We start from the raw sequence: 27,003 nt of genomic DNA, 5'->3' as shown, positions 1-27,003 counted from the left end.
GGCATGCAAGTCGAAAAAGTGATGGCTAAACCATACTGCCAAGATCGAAATCAAGCTTATTGGGCTGGAAACACGTTTCAAATCAGTTTCTTTCATAATACATGGACTAGGTTATGGGCATTGTGAAAATCTAATGATTGCATTTTTGGGTGGTTTTAGACATGAGCGATGTTCTCTGATCACACCGGACTTGGTGAGACAGGAAAGAATATTTTGACCTAACTGTCCAGTGATAACGTGTTGTCTTTTCTCTTTTCCTTTCCTCTGCAGACACTTGAGACTTGAAAATCAAAATACTGGAATGGAGAGAAGACGGGCTCCAGGAAAGAAAGTGACAACGCAATGTTCACGTGAATCCGTAAGAGCCTCAGTCCCATCTTTACCTCTCCATAACGCCTCCGCTTCGGCATCTCAAAATGATGCTCAGAAGGACCAGGACCTGGAACCGCTTTCAGAGAACCCACCCAACATTATCCTTTTATCCATGCTGGAGGAGTTGGAAGCCAAACTGGATAACTTGCTGAATACTGTGGAGGGCGTACCTTCTAGAGTCGCTGGGCTGATTAAGAAAATCTGGATAGAAAAGGATCAAGGTTCCCTAGATAATGGTGCGGTGTCTTTGGAGGTGATCTGTCCGGCGAGCATTAGAGATTGTGCTGTTAGCTGGTCTCCTGCGACACCGCAACTGGACAGGCCAGTGGAACCCAGCTTGTGTCCTCAGACAGTGTTTTCTGATGGGCATGCACCAAAGCAGAAGTGTACGCTCTCTTCTAAGACCAGTGTTCAAGGGCGTCCAGAGGAGCCAAACCTTTGTCTACAGCCAGTGCTCCCAGATCGACGTGACCCATGGGAGGACAAGTGCTTGCAACCTGGGTTTCCAGATGTACATGAGTCGAAGCAAGACCAGCGCATGCAGCCTGGGTTTCCAGATGTACACGAGTCGCAGGCGGAAGAGTGCATGCAGCCTGGGTTTCCAGATGTACACGAGTCGCAGCGAGACCAGTGCATGCAACCTGGGTTTCCAGATGGAAATGGACTACAGCAAGATTGTACTCTACCCAGATGCCCTCAGACAGATCCTCCAGGCAGACCACTGGAGGCAAGCCTGTGTTTTCCCTCAGAATTTGTTGTTGGCCAGGCACCAGAGCAAGACCAGAGCGTACAGTCAGCGTTCGCAGAAGAGAGGGAGCCAGATGAGCCGCTGAAACAAGAACCATCCTCATTATCTAGTAAAAGCTGTGCCCAGCAACCAAACCTCTGCCCACACCCACTATTTCCTCTAGGACACGAACCACAGCCAAACTACTGTGTACAACCTGTGCTAGCAAATGAGAAGGAACCTGATGATCCTTTGGAGGAAGAATTGATGTGTTCTGATTGCCAAGATCCCCAGGAGAACCGCAGCTTACAACCCTTGTCACCTGATGGGATGTCATCAGACGAACACTTAGAGTCTGGGCTATTGTCCTTTGATGAGTTGGGTTCACAACAAACCCAGGGCCTACAGGAAAACGTATGTTTGCAGCAGGAACTTCCTTATGAGCAGGACCCAAACGTGAACTACGAGGTAAAATCTATGCATCCTGAAGCACAGGAACCAGAGCAGAAGGACAAGCTAGAACAGACCTGTGCAGATGCACCGGGTTCAGATCAGAACAACACGGTGGAACCACTGCACACTGCTGCACTGGATCGAGAGAGAGAATCGGTGCTTCCTGAAGCACAAAAAACAGATCAGAACAACACGGTGGAACAACTGCACCCAGAGGAGCAGGATTCAAATCTGAAGTACAGGCTAGAACCAGCCTGTACTGATGCACAGGGCTCAGGTCAGAGCTACATACTTGCACCACTGCATCCTGAATCACAGCGTCCACATCAGAACTGCAAGCCAGGACTGCTCTGTCCTGAAGAGCGGAGTCAGCCTGTGCCCCCATCATGCCTAGAACTGGACACAATTACTGCAGACGAAGACGGCCCCTCAGACTCAGTAGAGACAGGACCAACACAGTCACATTTATTGCCGTCCAAAGCCACCCCAGGTATGTGTTTAGCTATACATGGACACGCTGGGGGTATACTAACACATGTAACCTCTTTAGAATGCATATTAGCAGATTTTAGAAAGTCTCTGAGGGGATCATTTGGGTTTGGGTGGAACCCACTGAGCGATACTGACCCCCAGAGTACACTGGATGCAGAAGTGTCCCTGCATTCTTCTCTGTTTCCACACAGGACTGCATACTTCCTGTGCAGACACGGGCCTGGTTAAGGCACTCTGCATGAAACAAGTAGGCCAGTAGCTCTAGCCTTCCTTGTCGGTCCCTATTCCAGGCTGAGGAACTGGACATAGTGCTATTCATGGGAGGAATGACTGGCCAGAATCACACGTAATAGTCGGATACAAGTGATGTGGTGTTCATTGAGAATAGCAGACATGCGCAGTATAGAGAGGGAACTGTGTTTCCAGTTGCACAGTTACATTGGGTAAGACGCAGTCGTCTCCAGTTTCTGATATAAAAATCCTAGTATGTATTCTGCCTCAACAGCAGGGTCAACCAGGGATGTTCTTGCCACTGCAGGGTTCTCCAAGAGTGCACACGGCCTCGTTGTGAAAGACAGATACACTACGTGATTTGTTGTATGTGACTTGTGAGTTCACCCACCCGAATTCTAGCTCAGTCCCAAGTGTGCTAGAATGGTTTTAAGGGAAGATAAAAGTAGCCATGATCTCCCTACAGCAGCATTCTGCTTTAGTAAACTCTTTAACAATGTAAAATGTAATCGCATCATCAAACGTAACATTCTGAGTTAGGGTTTGCACTCCGGTAGTGCGAGTTATGGATTGTGGTTCTAACTATAACTTACATATTGCAGTGGTTTGATCAGTTTTAAGTTTTAACTATGAATGCACTTTACCCTTGTTTTTTAAGAATTTTTTTTGTTTTTTGTTTTTAAAGATCCATTAAGGTGTTATAACAAAACCAACAATAATTTCACTTTAACCTTATTCAGTGAAAATATATTAGGGATAAAGTACCTCCGGCCACACATTATAAGGATATTGCATGTTAGCGAGGAGTTCCATAACTATATAGACGAACGAGGCCGAAGGCAGAGTTACTTTATAAGGTTATTCATCTTTCCCACAAACCACTTAAAACCTTGTTGCGAAGCTCTTTCATATGAAAAAGCAAACATGTTTGCAAACAAGAAGAATAAAAATAAAGCCTCTAGTGCAAAATTAAACGCATCAAAAACCTGTGGGATATTTTTTGAACACAAATATTAGAAACCGTTCAATACAAATCATAAAAAAAAGCTGCAGTACCTCGGAACATGTAGAAACATGCAGAAAGATTCCACGATTCCACCTTTCCTCTATCTAAGGAGTTGAATAAATAAGCATGTTCTCTCTGCTTGTCAGAGTAAGCTAGCAAAATAGAGCAGAAGAAAGAAAATCAACGTTCCATTTGTTGCTTTAAGCAGCTGCTTTAATTATGTTTTGTTTGACCTGGCATCATTGGCGTGGGTCTCCCTTCCTCTTTTCGCTTCCTATCTTTTATGTTGGCTGGATTTAGATGCTCTGTGCGCCGTGCCACTGCTAATCAGTGCCACAGCGCGAATGCTCCTTGTGTTAAATGACTGTATGAATTAGGATAACCATAATGCCTAGGTCTGTGTAGCATGTTCTAATAGCGAGTTACCCTCCATTTCACTGTTACTATCATGAAGCTGTTCGATCTCATAGGCCAGAATGGGCAGGTTTACGATTACCTTCTATAATCCTATCTAACCCCCATAATCTGATATGACCTTCAAGTTTGATATGTTTATGCTCAGGACATTGAGATTCACCTTTTAGTAAGAACCATTTATATATCCCATGTTTGAAAATGTCTCTTCTGGAAACGCAGTATTTTCTTGCCTGAGTTTCATGTAGGCTTTGGTAGCACGTGTATTGGCCGTCTGGTTTTGGAGCAGCAGGTCGAGCTTGGTCAGACCTGCTTGAGAGAGAGATTGGTATTCAGGGAGGGGTGACTCTTTGATCTGAGCAAGGCAGTGCCTGGCAAGGTGAATGATGGCTCCATCTGGGCGTCTGATAGCAGACCCCCGCATTCTGAAAGCGCAGGATGTCGCCTCGTAAACCAAGTGCTCCCCGACCCCACCAAACTGGTTCTGACTGGATTTATTGATTTGTGGCTTTAGAGAACAAAGACTTTTTAGGTATAACGCTGCCCTGGAACCTTGTCCAGGTGTGTTCCTTGTGGATGTCAAGACAAAACTCTGTCCGAGTGAACAGAGGAAAGGACTTTCGAAGCTTTCACCAAGCTTGCTGAAAAAACTTCCAGAGGGCCTGAATCGAGAGCGGCCTCTGCCGAAGTATCAGGAACATTAGACTTCACCCCGTCAGCCGTCAGAATTCCTGTGTGAGGAATTCTGCTTACGGGTGAATCCTCTGTCGAGCAATCCGCAGCCTCTAGTTCTACTGTGTGGAACACGGACTGGGAAACTTCGCTGCATCTGTGCGGGCCGCTGCGAGCCTGCCTGAATTTGAACCTTCAGAACCTTCGCTGAATATGTGTGGGCCGCTGCAGCTAAGAGACTGTAGCCGCTGATTTCCCACGTTGTGCCAGCCTGGTCGAGACCATCCTTCGTCCTGTGGGCTTCTGTAGCTAAGAGAGAGCTGGTGCCCCTGAGTGCCCGCACCTTTGCCAACTTTGCATCATCGTGATTCGTCCTGTGGGCTGCCGCAGCTAAGAGAGAGCTGCTGCAGCTGAGTGCCCGCACTTTTGCCAACTTTGCATCATTGGGATATGTCCTGTGGGCCGCCGCATTTGAGAGAGAGTTGCTGCCAATGAGTGCCCGCACCTTTGCCAACGTTGCCTCATCGTGATTTGTCCTGTGGGCCGTCGCAGCTAAGAAAGAGCTGCTGCCGCTAAGTGCCCGCATCTTGTTCACCATTGTCGAGGACTGCCACTATCGTCTCGTGGGCCACTGCAGCTAAGCGAGAGCTGCTGCCGCTGTGAGACCACCACTGAGCTGCAAGACGAGAGTCACCACCACCAGCCTGGGCCGCCACAGCTACGTGCTGCTGAGAGCCCGCATGTCCCCGAGTGCCCGAATCATTGTGTGTGCACGCTGCGGAGACCTGCATCCATGACTTGTCACCAGGAGTCCGCCTGTCACCGACTCGGCAGGTATCTGGTGCGCAATGGGTCGCGTGGGCCCCGACCTTGTACTCAGTCAGTGTCACGTCTTGTGAATACGTTATTGGCTTTTTGAGTCCCTACTGGTTTACGTGCATTGTAGCTTGCTAAAACGCTTTGAGAGTCTTGAGTTAAACCTTTGATGAAGATATTATTTTTCTATACCTACTTGAGTTGTGTCCTTTTGTGGTGTCGTTACTGCCTTATTGTGCATCGTCATAAATGCTTCACACACTGCCTCTGCGATAGGCCAAACTGCTCGTGCTACGTTACCACAGGGTTGAGCAGGGGTTGTCAAAGGGGGTAGGCCACTTGACCTGACTTGGGAAGAAGGGTCCATATTTGGACATTGGCGCCAGCCATTGCCAACTAGAGACCCCCATTTCTAACATGTTTCATGACCTGACCTGCCATTCACCCTGGCTGCTGACTCTTGCAGCAGGCATTGACCTCAGAACTCGACGGTAATAACTTATAATAGTTGAGCTCTGAATCTTTTTATTCAGCGACTTGCTGCGTCACAAGTTGCTGATTATAAAGAAATTATGGCTAGATGTACGGCCATTGGGATTTGCGACTCGCAAATTGCGTTTAATTCCGAGTCGCAAATCCCAACGTACAACATTGTCTCAGACAATGTTTGCGATTCCCAGTAGGGTCGCAAATTGCATGCTCCATGAATATTAATGAGGCTGTCACAATGTGCGACCCCATTGGGAATGGCTGGCACTCCCAGGGATGGTGGCCTGCTGGGGTCAGCAGACCACCCTGTCTTGGACTGCTTTGTCAAAGTAGTTTTTAAAAGAAAAATGCAGCCCGCTTTCCTTAAAGGAAAACGGGATGCATTTAAAAAAGGAAAATGAAGATTTTCAGTTTAAGTTTTTTAAGGGCAGGCAGTAGTCCCTGGGACCACTGCCTGCCCTTAAACAATATTTGTGCATCCATTCACAAAGGGGAAGGGGTCCCTTAGGGACCCCTACCTGTGTGCGAGTGCTCTACCACCCTTCTGAGAGTCGTACATCTGGCCCTATGAGACTGCCTTTTATACAGGGATTACAGAATCCCATGTAATATAAATATATGAACATATAATAACTTTGGGACAGTGCAGTGAATCTGCACAAACCTATTTGGGTATAGCATGGCTAGTTTTATGCATGTCTGTCAAGCGGGGGCCAAGTGCCATTTTCCATTTAGTTCCCATTGAAAAAGCTACTAATAGAGCTACAGAAAAAAGGCTGAACAAAATTACAACAAACATTACTCATGGAAGGGCCTTTTATTCATTTGCTACAAATCCATCAGTTGTGTTTGTGAAGTTGAGCATTTGAAAAGTGTGTTTTTTGTGGGCTTCAAATCAAGACACTCGTCAATTAAATTAAAGCGAGCTGGATCTTTAGCCTAGAAATGGTCAGTGAATCTGAACTTGAGGACCAAATGTAAAAATATATTAAATCCGATTGGATTGAGGAGCTTTTTCTCTTGTCGTCCATTTCGTTTACATAAACCCAAAGTTGGGTCCTCTGACCTGAAGCTCCCTGATTGGCTGGCTACAAATCGAACCATTACAGGATAAAGTGACTTGTTCCTCCCATCGTATTAATACTAAAGCCTTAAGGAGATGTGGTGCCATCCTGTCTCTTCCTGGAACAGGAGCTGCCTAATGTTAACATTGGAGAAAAAAAATGCTGATTTTAAGACTGAATCTGGGTTCTACATTGTGATTCCCAAGGGGATAATGGACGGAGCGTTGTAGCAAATCAAACACTCACCCCCTGTCAACTGATCTGGGTTTAATCCATCCTCATTCTTTAGCTCACTCCACCACCCCAGTTCAGACATGGCCATATGCAAATCAGTCTGACCCTGTGCCTCATGGGAACAGTCCAGCCCGAAGTGCCAAGCCATGTCTTCCCTGGACCGGAAACAAGCATCCTGGGACCGGTTTCTGGCTAATCAGCCGTCATCAGCCAGGATAGCTTGAATCCAGTGGGAAAGTGAGCAAGGGACCCACATTGTGGCCCATGAGGTCTGCAAACCTTGGACAAATGACTGCGAAACCATTCAATTGGCCTTGGACCCTGGTGGACATTTGTGATTTTCAGAGACCTGGTGCTTGGTCTGAAACCCTATCAGTGTTCAATAAAGATACACAAGTTTGCAAGTGTGGGAAAGTGCCTCTTGTGACATGGTAGGCCCCCATGTTTTTGCTGAGCTCTGATGTCGTTTTGAACTGTAAGTGCACTAGGTTCCTGTTAACCTGGAGCCAGATCTTGTTTCCTAAATCTGTACCACGATTGGCACCACTTCAATTGCCCCTGTAAGTTCCTAATATTATATGGTACCCCTGGTGCCGAGGGCATGGGTACTGAAAAGGGTCTTCTGGGGCTGCAGCACTGACTGTGCCACCCCAGGGACCCATCACTAAGGCTAAGCACTCCTCCATTGCAGGCTGCATGTCTTGGTGCAGAGAATATCCGAAGATGGGACATGGCACACAGCCCTGTGTGCCATGCCCTCATACACCGCATAAGGTATAGGTAAGTCATACCTACTGCAGGCCTTGAGATCTAAGGCAGGGTGCATTATATCCTATATGTGGGCATATCAGCTTGAGCAGATATGCCCCTACAACGGTGGAGGCATTCATAAGGTGGTTGTTCTTGGTTTCTATCTCCATGGCACAACTAACAGTCACGGATTGTCTTGTTAATACTATACTCTTTACGTGTACCACTGTTTACTGTTTATCGTTTTATTTTTACAATTGCTGTGTACATTTCATGTTTGTCCTCTCTTCCAACCTATTGTAAAGCGCTCTGATATCCTTCGGGATCTTATTCGCGCTATATAAAACTTTATAAATAAATAAATGTCCAGCCTACTTGGGGATGTTGTAATTGAATTGAACAGGGACGCCATAAAGAGTAGATGTGGTGGATACCTGTCAAAACGAGTTTCCTAGCTCCATTATGTCTCCGTTGATTTCTAAGAAGGGGAGTTGGCCTAACGGCTAGAGTGGTCCACTTCGAATCTGGGGAACTGGGTTCGAGTCTCGGCAATGACGCTGAACATCCTGTGATTCTGGGCAAATCACTCAATCTCCCCGTGCCTAACAAAAATGAATGTGTGTCCTCATGTAACATTACTGGTGCTATATAAAGCGCTATGATACCCTATTCGGGTCAAGTTCGCGCTATTTAAAACTCTGCAAAAAAAAAAAGGAAAGATGTTTGGGACCAAACATCTCATCTTAATAAATCCTCACTGATGCCAGTGGTAGATTTCATAATGGATTCAGACAAGAGACCCTTTTACAGGAACCCCTGAAAACCTACCAAGCACTGGTGTGGCTCCTGACTTGTTTTAGCCAGTCTACCACCACCACACACGTTTCTGACATCATGGGGTGAGAGCCAGCACTCGCAGAGGCCAGGAACAAAGCCTGCTCTAAGCGGAGGTGCTTCACACCTCCTCCAGGACAGGATGGTCTTCCTGGGCGGGAAGCTTCAAAGGCAATGCCGCCTTGAGAAGGAGGGTCCCCACTTAGCCTACACCACCTTTAGGGCAGGCAAGGTGAACCCCTCTCCTGAAATTCCACCATCGTGAGTAGCGCCTCTACCCAGATGAAATGGTCATTAGAGAGTGTAGACACTCTAAACGTAAGTAGCCTATTGGCTACCACCTGCTTCCCCTGTACCAGAAGCAAGCACCTGTCAAGGGACGTCAAGACACCCGAGACCCACTTCCTGAGTGACCCAACTGTCCCGAGATCGCCTTTCTGAGTTGTCTGATCCTCACCGTGAGGACCTCAAGGTGCACAACGCCTGGCTGACATCTTCGCTCTGCACCCGGACCCAGCAGCGTCCAGCCGGTCCTGCTCCTGAAGTTCCCAGGCCCTTGCGACCTCCTCCTTAGAAGGAGAACCACCTGACTTACCTGTAAGTCCCGCTGTGCAGTGGCTTTTCGAATGGCCTCCTTCATCTTCTGCACCACTGCTCCTGGACGATCCGGGACGCTACCGACCTTCTCCTGCTCGAACTTTGGTCCTGGTCCCAACCCAAGCTAAAGAACAATGATGAATTCAATCCAGATCTGTGACTGGGGAGTGAGTGTCTGAAAAGTTTGAGCGCTCCGTCCATCATCTTCTTGTGGTTGTTTTATTCACCCTAAGTTGGCAGGGTATGCCCAGACGTGGATCCCTTGCTCACTTTTCCACTGGATTCAAGCAAGCCTAGCTGATGAGGGGTGTTACCCTAAAACCGGTCCCAGGCTGCTTGTTTCCAGTCCAGGGAAGACCTGGCTTGGCAGTTCAGCCTGGACTGGCCCCATGAGGAACAGGGTCACCACTGATTTGCATATGGCTGGGTCTGAACTAGGGTGGCAGAGTGAGCTAAAGAACGATGATAAATTCAACCCAGATCTGCAACTGGGGGTGAGTGTCTGAAAAGTTTCAGTTCTCCGTCCAACATCTTCTTGTGGTTGCTTTAAAGATAGTATAAACCATTACAGCAGCAGTAATTCTGAAGGTGAGTCTGAAAAGAACCCTATCCTTTTTTGAAGAAATAAACAAGCTCCATAATTTATGATCAAGGTCAAATCTGCTCACCTTGGAACGCTTACGTAACGTTAACTTCGCGGCGCACTCTGCCCGCATGCATCGGCAGGGTGATAGGCCTGGCAAACTGTTGACTTGGCTGATTGAACGGGAGGATCGTACGACCCCCATCTCAGTAATACAAAAAGAGGGAGGTGGTTCACTTTACACCCAGCGCCAAATAAACGAGGCATTTACTGGTCACTACTCGGGACTGTATCGTTCCCGGCTGCGCGTCCCACTGTCTGACATAGCCGAATATCTCTCGACCTTGCAGCTGCCCACCCTCACGGCTGCGCAGCAAGATGACCTTGGAGCACCTCTGGACCCCGAGGAACTCCGCGACACCATTTTCAATCTCTCGAATGGCAAATCTCCGGGACCGGATGGCTTGCCAGCCGAATTCTACAAGGCCACCTCGGACATCCTTATCCCCCACCTGATGAAAATGTACGCTGCGGCCACGGACGACTTCTCCCTGCCCCCGACACTTGATGAAGCTACCCTTGTATCTCTGCTCAAACCCAACAGAGATGGCGAGCGCATGGGTTCCTACCGTCCTTTAGCCCTCCTCAACACGCACTATAAAATTCTCGCTTCCACGCTTGCCAGACGTCTAGCCCCCATGTTACCCACACTGGTACACCACGACCAGAACGGGTTTGTACCGACGCGCCACACGTCCCATAACATCCGCCGTCTCTTCCGCATACAAGAGTACGTCACAAGTCGGTGGCCGCGAGCCGGGTGCCTGATACTAGACCTAGAGAAGGCGTTTGACTCGGTGGAATGGCCTTACCTACGAGCAGTCATGGACAAATTTGAACTGGGGGACAATTATGAGACCATGGTTGGCCTCCTATACCGCAGACCCACGGTCCGTGTCCGCACTGGCACACTGCTCTCTGACCGAATACGTGTACAGAGGGGCACCAGACAGGGTTGCCCACTATCGCCCTTACTGTTCGCTTTAGTTGTGGAGCCCCTGGCTGCGATGCTCAGGTCCCGAGGGGCGGAGTGGGGTATACCAATGGTGGATGGCCTGCATGCGGTGTCATTATATGCGGACAATCTCCTCCTCTATATCAAGGACCTGAGTGATGTTCCGGCGTCCCTAACTGACATTTTTTGCACCTTTGAGGAAATGTCGGGCTTGAAAGTAAATTGGACCAAATCAGGAGCTTACTCCTTTGACCCGAATGCTCCCGAGAGCGAGATACGCATCGGTGGCGAGAGAATACAATGGTATCCCACGGCATTCAGATATCTTGGGATCCACATTTACCTTGACCCTGCAGATATATTGGAGGGAAACCTGGGACGAGCGATCGCATCCATCCGATCACAAATAGGGTTCTGGAAACCATTACCACTGAACGTTCCCAGCCGCGTAGCTCTAACAAAAATGATAATCCTGCCGCGGCTACTGTATTACTTTGCCAATATTCCATCCTACGTCCCTAACTGGGTGTTTCGCGACCTTGAAGTCCTACTGCGCGACCTGATCTGGAATAAGGGTCGCCCGCGCTGGCGAAACTATATATGCCTACCGAGCCGGGGGACTGGCTGTTCCCAACATGGAGCTATATTATCTAGCGGCACAAATGCAATGGGTGTCGGGATGGCTGGGTGGTAAGAACTTGGGGGACACCGCCTCGGACACCACTGTCTGGTCCCAGTTACAGATCCAAGTCCTGTTTCACCCGCTGACCCAAGCTCCCCGCCCCTCACAACTGTATCTTGCGGTGGCGCGCAGATGTTTCCTCCGCTGCCTGCGCCTAACCCGGGAAACAATACCGTATGCCCCGATACTCCCGCTACTGGATACCCCGACTACAGCGGGGTCTTTGACGGCCGTGGGGCTTGACAGCTGGACCGCTGTGGGAGTGGAAACACTAGGGGACCTATACTCTGATGGCGCCCTCCTCCCCTTCGCCAATCTCGTAGAAGACACATCTCTTCCAGCTGGGCAGTTCCTATTACACGCGTCCCTCACCCACACGCTGACTGCCGCCTGGGGCGACATATCTGACAAGCTGCCCACACACCATCTTATACAATACCTCCATGTTATGGGCAATGGCACGCACATTTTCCACTGGCTGGCACAAGCTCTCCTTCTCCATACTCATCCCGCCACTGCGCAGCTGAAAGAGAAATGGGCGACAGACAGGGGTAGGGATTGGACGGATAGGGAATGGGCGATGGTCCTGGCTTGCCCAGTTAACATCCCACGTAACCCTCGCTTCAAAATCATACAGCTCTACATACTACACCGTGCATACCTCACCCCGGACAAAATAAATAGATACTTTTTGGTTACGGATACTGCCTGCAGCCGCTGCTCCTTGGTGGGAGCAGACCTCCTCCACATGCTCTGGCTCTGTCCTGCCCTTCAACATTACTGGGATGGGGTAACCACACTACTTACACACTGCACCAAAGAACAAGTGCCGAGGACTTGGGAGGCCTGCATATTGGGATTATACAAACGCACACGGCTGAACAAGGTCCCAGTCCGGTACTGGGATCTTGGACTGATCACGGCCAAGCGACTGCTTACCAAGCAGTGGAAGGCTGCCACACCCCCACACATCCGACACTGGTACCTATCGCTCACAAACTGGGCGCGAGAGGAGAGCACTGTCCTGCGGCGGGAAGAGACAGCGGGCCTTAGGAAATTCCAGATCGCACAATACTGGGATGACATCCTCCAGTCCTTTCAACAGAAATGTGTGGAACAGGGTATCACGTAAAGAGATATATACTGCCCCCCTTCCCCTCCCTACAGCGGGCACCATGAGGAACGTCCACACCCAATGGATTCCCCTACTCATACGATCTTCCCTCTTCCCCCTCCCCCAACACCTACGCATAATTGAAACTTCACATATACCACACTGCTCGCTACCTACATGACCCCTATGCCTTGATCGCCACACGCTACGAATCTGGCTGTCCCGCATTGTCGCGTGTGTTGCCCCTCCCGCACCCACGTCCCCGCAAGCCCGACCATCGCAGGGGGTTCTGCCACCGATTGCCCCACGAACAATACTCTATTACCACACCTAACGCCCCCCTATGTCGGTGCTCCCCCCTTGAATACTTGGCATACAGGCGAGACACCCACCATGGTGTCTTGCCCACCCGCCCACTGGACCGCTACCGATGCGTTGGCGCCGCACTTCCCTCCTTAAATCCATGGCAATCTCTACCTTCATTCCCCCCCCTTTTAGCATATCTTTTCCATGTTACTGTTCTAAAGTTTATTGATATACTGGTCCCATTCCCCTCTGGACCAGGCTTTTCCAAGTTGGATATTGTACACGCTACACCATGGGACCTTTGAGAGTAGCAGTCATGGCCCAAGTGATCCTTTCTGAATACCAGTACAAACACCAGACACTCTCATCAGAATGGCTAAGCTGTATAGTTATTCGCTCACCGACACACCTAGGATACTGAATAGCCTCATCCCTCACTATTAATTTCCTATGTCCTCTTGGAAGGGGAGCTTCACTGACATTCCTCCTCATAACCCACGTGTGTCACACCGGACCACAATCCATTGGAAGGCATTGATGAGCGCTAATATAGCCCTATACCCATGGGTTCACACATATTACAAAAAAAAGAAAACTCTACAGACCCACACCTCCACGTAACCAAATATTTGTATACTTGTATAATGTTGAAATAGATCGTTTACGACGCCGAACCTCAGGGTTGTCGGCCCTAAGGCTGTGTTCGTTCAATACCTGTGAAACAACTCAGTATACATGCGGCTGGCCCTGATGGGTTGTAAGCGGAACGCTGTGTAACACTCCCGTTGATTAATAAAGGTCTTAAAATATTAAAAAAAAAAAAAAAAAGGTCAAATCCGCTCACCATCTGACACTTGCCCTGCAGGAGTCATAAAACCTCTGACCTCAGCAATCCCCCGCAGAGCCTTTTCAGCAAATCAGTAGCTCAAGCTATCGTCCCAAGTGCGTTTTATTTATTTTTAGAGTTTTCTACGGCTCGAACCGGACCCAAGGTAGGGTATCAGAGCGCTTTACATAGTGAGCAAGGTCTGAATAGCACATTTAGTAAAAACATGGTATACAAAAACAACACATACAAAGTAACAACATAGCATAACAGAGTATGGGGGATAAAAGCAGAGTAGAGAACTGTTCTGAGCAATAAGAATCAATTTGAGATTGTGCACGTCTTATATTCGAAATATCAGTGGACGGAGAGTATAGGCAAGATTGAGGTTGTAAGCTGGCATGGTGTTTGTGTGGATTTTATTGGAGGAATTTGCTCACCAAGAATAAATTTGCTTCCTTTTTGAAGAGAGGTGTTTAGGTGATTTTTCTGATGAGTGGCGGAAGCGAGTTCCAAATTCTTGGCGCCACTCCAGAAACAGCTCTGTTGGAGGTTTTAGTCTTATTGAACCGCGAGGGATTCAGGAGTAGAATATCTGCGCTCCTAGAATGTCTTTTTCTTCCAGATAAGATAAGTTTTTGGGCTTGGTACTGGGGGTGTTGTGGTGTAACGCCTTGTGAGTGATGCAAGCCATCTTTAAGTGAATACGAGCTTCATACGGTAGCCAGTTGATTGCCTTCAGGTGTGGCGATATGTGGTCAAATTTCCTCGATCCTGTTATGAGTCTTGCTGTGGCGTTAAGGCAGGCTTTTAGAGAGGCGGTAGAGATTTTGGGAAGCCCTGGGAGGGTAGAACATCCGTACTCCAGCCTCGATATGACTAATGACTGGACTGCAGTTTTGAGGTCCGGGTTCTCGATGAATGGCTTCATTTTTCTGATGTAGCTGAGGTGAAAGCGGGCATTTTTAGCCATCAAGTTGATGTGAGTTTGCTTGTTAAGGTTCTTATCCCTTGTGATTCCAAGTGATATTGTGGAGTCCACCAAGGTTGGCGTGCAGTTCAGAGCAGTGATCATTTTGGTCCATTCCTTTGCCGGGAGTTATTGGGGGGGGGGATTAAAAGAAATTTTGTTTTTTGGGAGTTTACCTTGAGGAAGTTGGTCGTTAACCATTGGATCTCTTCAATGGAGGTGATCTTAATGTAAAGTTGAGTGTCGTCCCATACATGTGGTAGGAGATGTTCGCCTGCTGTAGTAGATCGGTAAGGGGTTCGACATACAAGTTGAATAGTGTGGGGCTAGGATAGAGCCTTGTGGTACTCTTAGTAGGTTAGGTGAGGAGAGAGAAAGAATCTTGTTGGTCATGAACGATTGAGTTCTGTTTTCCAGAAAGGATTTGAACCATAGAATGACTGTGCCAGATAAACCCATCCTGTTTTCTAGTCTTCTTAGAAGTTTGTCGTAATTGACCATATCGAAGGCTGATGAGAGGTCGAGCAGGACTAGTAGGCTGGTTTCATTGCGATCAAGAGCTAGCAGGGCAATGACTACTATATGCAGGATGGCTGTTTCTGTGCTATGGCCAGGTCTGAAACCCGATTTGTGGATGTTCAGTAGATTGAAGTTTGTGATGTGTTGGTTCAGTTGTTGCTGAACACATTTTTCCAAGACCTTTGCTGGCATGGGAATGTTGGTTATTGGCCGGAAGTTGTTGGGGTTGGAGGTGTTAGCTGTCGTTTTAGGATAAGGGTGACTTGGCCAGTTTTTAGGGAGTCCGGGAAGTGACCTGTGTGACCTGTGTTAGCGAGGCATTGATGATTTAAAAGTAAAACAAAAGAGTTTTCCCGATGGGGTATATTGTTTCCTGCTACTAAATCAGGACTCACATTTGACAACCATCACTCACACCATTCATTATGTGGAACTGGAGAACACTTACCAAAAAAGAACATCCCCAAACGTGAACTATTTTATAAAAAAAGTATACAATTTATTAAAAACTTTGTTGCACAAGATAACAATAAAAAACATATACACAAATAAGAACACAAAAATGAAGCACAAATTAAAAGCCACCTGATGTGGACGTGGAGAAAATTAGTTTAGAAAGACACTTCTATCTATCTTTTTCATTTCATTTCGGTGCATAGTTTGGCAACAACAAAAGGAATATTATTCCATTTAAATTGGATTCGTTGTTGGCAACGCCGAATATGACTTGCAGATTTGCGTCGACGCGTTTCGGAAGCAACAACTGATAAAAGCTTCCTTCTTCAGGACAGTTTCTATTTTTATTCTCCACACATGAAGATGTCAGACCTAATGCCTAAAAAATACAATACAATGCAACTATTACAATACCATATGTGTTCCTTTGGACAGACCTCCTACTTTTTCACCTTGCTTTATCTATTGTACGTTCTACAAGTTGGTTTGGTTTTGACAATAGTTTGTTTCCACAACATTTCATATAATTGCTAGTGCCAATAAAACCATTCACATTCACCTTAATTGGCCCCAAAAGAAACCTTCAGTTGATTTGCCCTGGTTATAAACAGTTTTTCGAACGCCACCCACTTTCTATTTCTATTGGTAGGATGTGCCCATTGGTTCCATACATTATCTTGTCTCTACACACATTATTTTCATTATCTTGTCTCTATACACATTGAAATTTTTTTTTGGGGGAAGCAGTTTTGTGTTCATCTCCACATTATTTTCTACCATATATAAACTAAAACAAGAGGGGTGGGGGAAGAGAAGGACCTATATGTTGCACGATATTCTATACACAATGTTCCAGATTTATTCAGTATGGTAAACTATAACCTTTTGGTTAGTGTTGTCCACGTTCATTCAGTATCCACAATATACCACACTCCAATCATTCATACAAAGTAATATATATATGCACTGACCCTGAGGGTTCTGTTACTACTGGCGGTCTACTTCGTCTGTATTATCTGTATTGATCCGCTGTTTTATGCTTGTGAAGTCATCAAGCTTGTTTCCTCATTTCTATAATTGAGAGGAATATATCTTAATAATTATGAGGGTATGCCCTAGTTTGTCACGTTTTCGTTAAATAAAGTTTGCGCCGGAATTGTTTACCTTTATCTCGGATTAAGCACTTTTGTTTCACAATTTGTTTCTTTAAAAATAAGTCTGATGCTGGTCTGGCACAATCCTGCATAGGTTACAAAAGGTAAATTTACTTATTCGTTTTTAATGATTAGTGTCACGTGGCTATATTATTTCCATGTTGTCATTTACCTGATTATTTATGCAGACGGGTGTATCGGGTATGGCGATTCCCCTCTGTTTTCAGGTCTGTATTTCTAAAAAATATATTTAGAGGTCTACTGTTTATATATGTTTAAATAAGGACCTAGTCTCACCTAGTTCCTTCCATGTTAAGACATAAAGCATGTTTTATGTTAATGATAGGACCTAATGTCATCGTGGTCTCTTCATTTAAAGTTATGACAGGCTTTTACCTTAGAACATAGATCCGATTTCCATAAACGGGGTTCTGTGTTGCAGCCGGGTATTTCAACACTCGTGGCTGCATGGGGAGATAAAAAGGTACAAGGACTCAGGGTTTTTTTCTTTTATGTTATTGGGTTTTAGTGCACTATGAGTTACGAGCAGGAAGGCTTGAGTTAAATTAAATAGCCTTCCCGTATTGCTACCGGCAATGATACGCGTGGTCGGTCTCTTACCTAATGTTCGCACACGGTGGGAATCCCCGGAACTGCTCAACGTGGCGTCTCCTTGATCACCGCTTCTTGTTTCGAGATATCGACTGTGCTGTTTGCGGAAGTCGCTTTTAAGTCACGTCTCCGGGTCACGTGGTTATTAAACCGGTCATGTGACTCGTGTTTGTGATCGCGAAGGTTACGGGCTGAGGGTTTTGTTTCCCTTTTTTTTAAAATCCGACCATGCGAAACTTTATAATTCCATACACAGGGCTCGATATGTAAATGTTTTTTTCTTTTGTATCTTTTTGGGGCTTTGTTGTCCTAAGTGCATACATAAAAACTCAAGGTTGGGAAATTGATTAGGGTCTTTAAAATTAATAGCGGAAAGGTTCGACATATAAATCTTCCTTCTATACATTGCAGTGTTCTACTTTATGTAAAGAGCTCGTGGGAGGCTTAAAGTTTAATGACCACTGTATCCTCACTGTTCCCAGATTTTAGGGTCATTTTACTATTCTATATATATATATTTTAGGGAGCCCACATGTATAGTTGGCTGATAAATCACAATATACGTTGGGTAGGCGTTGCATTAGTCGCTCTGGGTGAACTATAAATTACTCATCCTTTTCAAATGAAAATAATCCTCAGGCCAAATATGTCCTGCTCTAATGAATCTATTGGGTTCATAAAATATTATCCTAAGCTAGGGTACAAATAAGTTGATGGAATTTCTATCCATTTTACTGTTTTTCTTACATTTTTTTGGTAAAAATGAGGTGTCCACTAGATTTACTGTGCTATTCTCATCCAGTCTTCTTTAGTGTTCAACCCACGGTTGACCGTATCTAACTTGGAGATGTACCACTGTTCTCTATTTTTGCGTTTTATCTCCACATTGCCTCCTCTTTTTGAGATGGTTATCCTCTCGATTATAAACCAAGAGAACTCTGTGTGTTTGTGTTGTAGAGCTTTAAAGTGGTCAACCATGGGGGCATTCTCCTTATTAGTTTTCAGGGCAGACCTATGTTCCAACAGACGTAATCTTATTTCTCTGCCAGTCTCTCCCACATAGGCCAATTTGCAGGGACATAAGATTATATAAATAAGGTTGCTGCTTCTACAGTTGTTTAGAGTTTTAGGTGTTACAGTATAGTTATTGTAGGTTAGGGATTTTCCTACAATGCAGTTTTCGCATATTGAGCAATTACTGCACTTGTGGTTTCCCACAGCCTTGCTACCCTTTATTGTTGACTGGTTGTTGTTGTTTTGCTCTCTGTACGTGTGCACCAAGTTTTGACGAATGTTTTCATTCCGTCTAAATGCAAAGATTGGTTTGGCCAGTTTTACTTCTTTGCCATCGTTTAAAATATGCCAGCTTGAGTGGATGGCGTTTTTTAGCTTATTGCTAATGTTCGAGAATTGACTGACAAAGACTAGTTTTGAGTCATTTGTCGGTTTTTTCACCTGGGAAGGATCTGGGTGTATCATTGTGTCGCGATCGTAAAATCGCGCTCTTTTGTTAGAGTTAGTAATCAATTTTTTGGGATACCCCCTTTCCTTTAATTTTTCACTGAGTTTTTTGGCATGTTTTGTATAGTCTGTCAAGGTCGAACAGTTTCTTCGGAGTCGAAGAAATTGTCCAAAGGGGACATTGTCTTTTTGTGAGCGGGGATGATAGCTGCTATAGTGCAGTAAGGAATTCTTGTCTGTGGGTTTGGAGTAAAGTTCCACTTCCAATTTGCCCTCAGTGTTTTTAATGGTGATGTCTAAGAAGTTTACAGCTTCTCGGTCAAACACTGCTGTGAAGCGAAGGTTTTCATCCCCCAGGTTCAACCACTCGAGAAATTCTTTCAATGTGTCAACTTCACCTTCCCAAATAAAGAAGATGTCATCAATGAAGCGCCGCCATATCTGGATGTTTTCAAAGAATGGCGACGCTTCATTGAACACATGTTTCTCCTCGAACTTGGCAACGTATAAACATGCCAAGCTCGGCGCACAGGTAGCACCCATGCTCGTGCCCTTACGTTGTAGGAATAACTCATCTTGGAACAAAAATAGATTGCTTTTCAGGACCAGGGTTATGCATTGCATTATAAATTCTAGATTGGCTCCTCTGAGGTCTGCACTGCCTAGTATTTCTTCCACCACATTGATCGTGTCATTTTGCGGTATATTTGTGTACAATGCCTCTATGTCGAGGGTTACCATGATCTGAGTTTTGGGATTGTACACTAAGCCCTCTACTATAGAAATCATATGTGCCGAATCTCGCACATATGATTCTTGTTTTAATACAAGAGGTTTTAAAAATGTGTCCGCATATTGACTCAAGGGTTCGAGACGCGAACCGATGCAGCTAACAATGGGTCTCATGGGGGGATTCTCTTGGCTTTTATGTATTTTGGGGAGCCCATATATCGCAGGTGTTTTTGCATCTTTACTATATAGGAACTCACATTCTGCTTTACAGATTTGGTTTCTCTCAAAAGCATTTTTTACTGTTTCACAGACTTTTTTATTCAATGCCTCCAGAGTGGAGAATGGGACTCTTTGGTAGTGTTCTTTCACTTCTAGTAAAGCTAACATCTTTTTATTATAATCCTCCGTATTAAATACAACTACACCACCGCCTTTATCGGCGGGTTTAATGGTTAGTTGTAAGTTGTTTTTCAAGCCTATCATTGCAGTTCTATGGTCTCTGGACATGTTGTTCTTATCGGGAAAGGTTTGTTGTAGGATTTTATTTATTTTGGATTCAACTACTTTTTCAAATACTTCCACGTTCTTGCTCACTTGGGAAATAGTGGGGGTAAATGTTGACTTTTGTTTGAGTCCTGAAATGTTATTCGGAGGATTATATTCCCTTTCTTCAAAAAATTCCTTTAGTCTGATTTTGCGGAAAAATGCTTTAAGATCCTTTTCTAAATTAAATTTGTTTACATTGGCAGTAGGAGCAAAGGTGAAACCCTTCTCTAAAACCTCTAATTCAACCCTATTTAACTCATAGTCTGAGAGGTTGATTATTGGGAATTTATTGGAGTTATTTGTTCCTATTGACGATATCGCTGGCTCCTTGTGTTTGGATACTCCTGAGGGGCCTGGTTGTGCTGATAGTTTGTCCTGTAACCACCCCTCTGGGTCTGGTATGGTTTCCTTTGGTACTGTCCCCTGTACGGATATGTTTTCCCGCCTCTCCTTTGGCGGTTCTCTAAAAAACGATTACCTCCAGTTTGTTCATTGCTATAGCCAATGTTTTCCTGTATTGATCCCTCGTCTTCACTGCCTGAACCAGAGGTTTCAGAGAATGTAACTCCTTTCTTTGCTCCTCTGTTGTATATTGGACGGTTTTCGGTATTCCTCTCTTCTCTTGGTTGTTGGTAATAGTCTTTATTAATATAAGGGTAAACTAGCTCTATGCTGTACTTATTGACATCTTTCTTAAGTTTGATGTTTTTTTTATTTAACAAGTAATCTTTATATCCATCCATTTCTGCATTTATTTCATCTAGCCTTTTTTTTGCATCATCTACTGCCGACATTTCTTGTAGGGCCTGTTCTAATTTCTCTATTTCTTTTCGTTCTAAAATTACCCTATCTTGTGCGGTCTCAATGATTAGAAGGATCCAGTCCCTACTGCATCTATTTGCAATGTGTGTCCAGGTTTCTAAAAACTTTACGTTGTCTGTAAAGAGACCCGGTTCATTGCGAACTTGTAGTCCCATGGGGATGACGCCTGTTCTAGCGTATTGTATTAAGAACTCGGCGTGAAGTTCAGTTCTTACTGCCTTTTTTTTAAGGTTCAGTATGTTGCCCCATTTGTCATTATTGCCTGTAACGACCACAATTTTGTTGGTGTTATTAGATGAAGAACCAACTATTTTGGAAAATTGGTCTTCTGTGAATGCAAAAGTTTTGAAGGGGTCCATTTTGCAAATTAGCGGAGATGGATGATAGTTTAGTCGCTAAGCAGCGATCAGAAAGATCTCTCCAGCACAAGGCTGTACCGTGTCGGTATAAAAGAAAGAGAGGGGCTCTTGATAACCCAACGGGAAATAGAGCGCCAATATACTTAAAAGTAAAACAAAAGAGTTTTCCCGATGGGGTATATTGTTTCCTGCTACTAAATCAGGACTCACATTTGACAACCATCACTCACACCATTCATTATGTGGAACTGGAGAACACTTACCAAAAAAGAACATCCCCAAACGTGAACTATTTTATAAAAAAAGTATACAATTTATTAAAAACTTTGTTGCACAAGATAACAATAAAAAACATATACACAAATAAGAACACAAAAATGAAGCACAAATTAAAAGCCACCTGATGTGGACGTGGAGAAAATTAGTTTAGAAAGACACTTCTATCTATCTTTTTCATTTCATTTCGGTGCATAGTTTGGCAACAACAAAAGGAATATTATTCCATTTAAATTGGATTCGTTGTTGGCAACGCCGAATATATCTTGCAGATTTGCGTCGACGCGTTTCGGAAGCAACAACTGATAAAAGCTTCCTTCTTCAGGACAGTTTCTATTTTTATTCTCCACACATGAAGATGTCAGACCTAATGCCTAAAAAATACAATACAATGCAACTATTACAATACCATATGTGTTCCTTTGGACAGACCTCCTACTTTTTCACCTTGCTTTATCTATTGTACGTTCTACAAGTTGGTTTGGTTTTGACAATAGTTTGTTTCCACAACATTTCATATAATTGCTAGTGCCAATAAAACCATTCACATTCACCTTAATTGGCCCCAAAAGAAACCTTCAGTTGATTTGCCCTGGTTATAAACAGTTTTTCGAACGCCACCCACTTTCTATTTCTATTGGTAGGATGTGCCCATTGGTTCCATACATTATCTTGTCTCTACACACATTATTTTCATTATCTTGTCTCTATACACATTGAAATTTTTTTTTTGGGGAAGCAGTTTTGTGTTCATCTCCACATTATTTTCTACCATATATAAACTAAAACAAGAGGGGTGGGGGAAGAGAAGGACCTATATGTTGCACGATATTCTATACACAATGTTCCAGATTTATTCAGTATGGTAAACTATAACCTTTTGGTTAGTGTTGTCCACGTTCATTCAGTATCCACAATATACCACACTCCAATCATTCATACAAAGTAATATATATATGCACTGACCCTGAGGGTTCTGTTACTACTGGCGGTCTACTTCGTCTGTATTATCTGTATTGATCCGCTGTTTTATGCTTGTGAAGTCATCAAGCTTGTTTCCTCATTTCTATAATTGAGAGGAATATATCTTAATAATTATGAGGGTATGCCCTAGTTTGTCACGTTTTCGTTAAATAAAGTTTGCGCCGGAATTGTTTACCTTTATCTCGGATTAAGCGCTTTTGTTTCACAATTTGTTTCTTTAAAAATAAGTCCGATGCTGGTCTGGCACAATCCTGCATAGGTTACAAAAGGTAAATTTACTTATTCGTTTTTAATGATTAGTGTCACGTGGCTATATTATTTCCATGTTGTCATTTACCTGATTATTTATGCAGACAGGTGTATCGGGTATGGCGATTCCCCTCTGTTTTCAGGTCTGTATTTCTAAAAAATATATTTAGAGGTCTACTGTTTATATATGTTTAAATAAGGACCTAGTCTCACCTAGTTCCTTCCATGTTAAGACATAAAGCATGTTTTATGTTAATGATAGGACCTAATGTCATCGTGGTCTCTTCATTTAAAGTTATGACAGGCTTTTACCTTAGAACATAGATCCGATTTCCATAAACGGGGTTCTGTGTTGCAGCCGGGTATTTCAACACTCGTGGCTGCATGGGGAGATAAAAAGGTACAAGGACTCAGGGTTTTTTTCTTTTATGTTATTGGGTTTTAGTGCACTATGAGTTACGAGCAGGAAGGCTTGAGTTAAATTAAATAGCCTTCCCGTATTGCTACCGGCAATGATACGCGTGGTCGGTCTCTTACCTAATGTTCGCACACGGTGGGAATCCCCGGAACTGCTCAACGTGGCGTCTCCTTGATCACCGCTTCTTGTTTCGAGATATCGACTGTGCTGTTTGCGGAAGTCGCTTTTAAGTCACGTCTCCGGGTCACGTGGTTATTAAACCGGTCATGTGACTCGTGTTTGTGATCGCGAAGGTTACGGGCTGAGGGTTTTGTTTCCCTTTTTTTTAAAATCCGACCATGCGAAACTTTATAATTCCATACACAGGGCTCGATATGTAAATGTTTTTTTCTTTTGTATCTTTTTGGGGCTTTGTTGTCCTAAGTGCATACATAAAAACTCAAGGTTGGGAAATTGATTAGGGTCTTTAAAATTAATAGCGGAAAGGTTCGACATATAAATCTTCCTTCTATACATTGCAGTGTTCTACTTTATGTAAAGAGCTCGTGGGAGGCTTAAAGTTTAATGACCACTGTATCCTCACTGTTCCCAGATTTTAGGGTCATTTTACTATTCTATATATATATATTTTAGGGAGCCCACATGTATAGTTGGCTGATAAATCACAATATACGTTGGGTAGGCGTTGCATTAGTCGCTCTGGGTGAACTATAAATTACTCATCCTTTTCAAATGAAAATAATCCTCAGGCCAAATATGTCCTGCTCTAATGAATCTATTGGGTTCATAAAATATTATCCTAAGCTAGGGTACAAATAAGTTGATGGAATTTCTATCCATTTTACTGTTTTTCTTACATTTTTTTGGTAAAAATGAGGTGTCCACTAGATTTACTGTGCTATTCTCATCCAGTCTTCTTTAGTGTTCAACCCACGGTTGACCGTATCTAACTTGGAGATGTACCACTGTTCTCTATTTTTGCGTTTTATCTCCACATTGCCTCCTCTTTTTGAGATGGTTATCCTCTCGATTATAAACCAAGAGAACTCTGTGTGTTTGTGTTGTAGAGCTTTAAAGTGGTCAACCATGGGGGCATTCTCCTTATTAGTTTTCAGGGCAGACCTATGTTCCAACAGACGTAATCTTATTTCTCTGCCAGTCTCTCCCACATAGGCCAATTTGCAGGGACATAAGATTATATAAATAAGGTTGCTGCTTCTACAGTTGTTTAGAGTTTTAGGTGTTACAGTATAGTTATTGTAGGTTAGGGATTTTCCTACAATGCAGTTTTCGCATATTGAGCAATTACTGCACTTGTGGTTTCCCACAGCCTTGCTACCCTTTATTGTTGACTGGTTGTTGTTGTTTTGCTCTCTGTACGTGTGCACCAAGTTTTGACGAATGTTTTCATTCCGTCTAAATGCAAAGATTGGTTTGGCCAGTTTTACTTCTTTGCCATCGTTTAAAATATGCCAGCTTGAGTGGATGGCGTTTTTTAGCTTATTGCTAATGTTCGAGAATTGACTGACAAAGACTAGTTTTGAGTCATTTGTCGGTTTTTTCACCTGGGAAGGATCTGGGTGTATCATTGTGTCGCGATCGTAAAATCGCGCTCTTTTGTTAGAGTTAGTAATCAATTTTTTGGGATACCCCCTTTCCTTTAATTTTTCACTGAGTTTTTTGGCATGTTTTGTATAGTCTGTCAAGGTCGAACAGTTTCTTCGGAGTCGAAGAAATTGTCCAAAGGGGACATTGTCTTTTTGTGAGCGGGGATGATAGCTGCTATAGTGCAGTAAGGAATTCTTGTCTGTGGGTTTGGAGTAAAGTTCCACTTCCAATTTGCCCTCAGTGTTTTTAATGGTGATGTCTAAGAAGTTTACAGCTTCTCGGTCAAACACTGCTGTGAAGCGAAGGTTTTCATCCCCCAGGTTCAACCACTCGAGAAATTCTTTCAATGTGTCAACTTCACCTTCCCAAATAAAGAAGATGTCATCAATGAAGCGCCGCCATATCTGGATGTTTTCAAAGAATGGCGACGCTTCATTGAACACATGTTTCTCCTCGAACTTGGCAACGTATAAACATGCCAAGCTCGGCGCACAGGTAGCACCCATGCTCGTGCCCTTACGTTGTAGGAATAACTCATCTTGGAACAAAAATAGATTGCTTTTCAGGACCAGGGTTATGCATTGCATTATAAATTCTAGATTGGCTCCTCTGAGGTCTGCACTGCCTAGTATTTCTTCCACCACATTGATCGTGTCATTTTGCGGTATATTTGTGTACAATGCCTCTATGTCGAGGGTTACCATGATCTGAGTTTTGGGATTGTACACTAAGCCCTCTACTATAGAAATCATATGTGCCGAATCTCGCACATATGATTCTTGTTTTAATACAAGAGGTTTTAAAAATGTGTCCGCATATTGACTCAAGGGTTCGAGACGCGAACCGATGCAGCTAACAATGGGTCTCATGGGGGGATTCTCTTGGCTTTTATGTATTTTGGGGAGCCCATATATCGCAGGTGTTTTTGCATCTTTACTATATAGGAATATATATATTATATTGATGATTTTGGTCCAGAGAGGGGAGATGATATGGTAGATCTGGGTTAGGCAATTTGATGGGACGGGGTTATTGAAGTGGTTGTTCAGTTTGGTAGTCGCTAGAAATTTGGTAATGCCATTGAGATTGTAAAGTTTGAAAGTAGACCAGTGAGAGTTATTTTTGGCAGAGTTAGCTTATGTTGTACTGAGTTAGTGGCTTGAATGATCTTTGGGGTGGCTGAGTTCATTGCCGCCGTACTAAGTTCAAATTGGAGAAAATTTGATTTTGCTGCGAAGAATGAGGAACATTCTTCACTACTCAGCTGTGAAGTCGATGTTAAGAGTGAGGATTTGGCCAATTTGTTCGATTGTTGTTTCAGAATTTCAAAGACTTTTGGGGTCTATTTTTGACATTCTCTAGTTTTTTTTTGATTGTAGAATACTTTTATTGTATGACTTTCTGGCTTTCCGGAGTAGTAAAGATGGAGGTGGTAGGGATGTTGCCTCCATTTCGGTTCCGTTGATCTGAGTTTGTGTCTCTCATCATTCATTTTTCGGCTGAACCATGGGTTTTTATCTTTGTCCGGAATTCTTTTGAGTTTTGGCGGAACGGCTTGGTCGAAAACTTTGGTCATCGTGGAGTTATAGTAACCAGTTAGGACATTGACATCTGCCATGTTATGGGGGGGGGGATTAAGAGCCTTCTCACATTGTGAGGCAAGGTTGTTCTGGTTGATGTTCTTTGTGTCTCTTATCCATTGTTTCAGCTTGATTTGTTGCGAAAAAGTTTTCTTGTTTGCGGAGGGGATTTGGAAGGTAAACTGCTTTAAAAATGATTTAAAAATGCTATAGTGCTTCTGTTACTGAAAAAGAAGTGAGATGGATATACTCCAGAATTATAGGCCAATATCTCTGCTCCCTTAACCTGCAAAAATCTTACAATCCCACGTTGCTTAATAGAAGTGCAATCACCTTCAGTCCACAAACTTTCTCCACCCCCTCCGAGCAGGTTTTCGTCCGATGCAGGGAATCGGTAATCCTATCTTTAGTTGATAATTTAAAATGGGATGATAATCTAGAAATAATCTCTGCTCTTGTGCTTGTAGGTGTGTTTGCCGCCTTATGCGAAGGTCGACAATCACATGTTGGTTGACCATTTAGAAGAAGCTGGCTGTCAGTACTCCGCCCTGGAATGGATTAAATCCTTCCTAGCTGATCG

The 27,003-nt window shown here is 44.2% G+C and overlaps 1 protein-coding gene across 1 annotated transcript in view; it reads left to right on the top strand.

Annotated features, from left to right (window-relative positions):
• The first annotated feature begins 274 nt into the window (after positions 1–274).
• The window catches only part of LOC147663417 (uncharacterized), a 455,662-nt gene continuing 428,933 nt past the window's right edge, over positions 275–27,003 (top strand). Inside the window, exon 1 of the mRNA XM_086950472.1 lies at positions 275–2,042. Coding sequence (XP_086806598.1) covers positions 302–2,042 — 1,741 coding nt within the window. The 5' untranslated portion in view covers positions 275–301. The remainder of the gene's footprint in view (positions 2,043–27,003) is intronic.

The sequence above is a fragment of the Lissotriton vulgaris genome, unplaced genomic scaffold (assembly GCF_964263255.1).
Source record: "Lissotriton vulgaris unplaced genomic scaffold, aLisVul1.2 SCAFFOLD_1057, whole genome shotgun sequence".
Classification (NCBI taxonomy): domain Eukaryota; kingdom Metazoa; phylum Chordata; class Amphibia; order Caudata; family Salamandridae; genus Lissotriton; species Lissotriton vulgaris.
The sequence above is the reverse complement of the archived record's forward strand: the minus strand, read 5'-3'. Positions and strand labels throughout refer to the sequence as shown.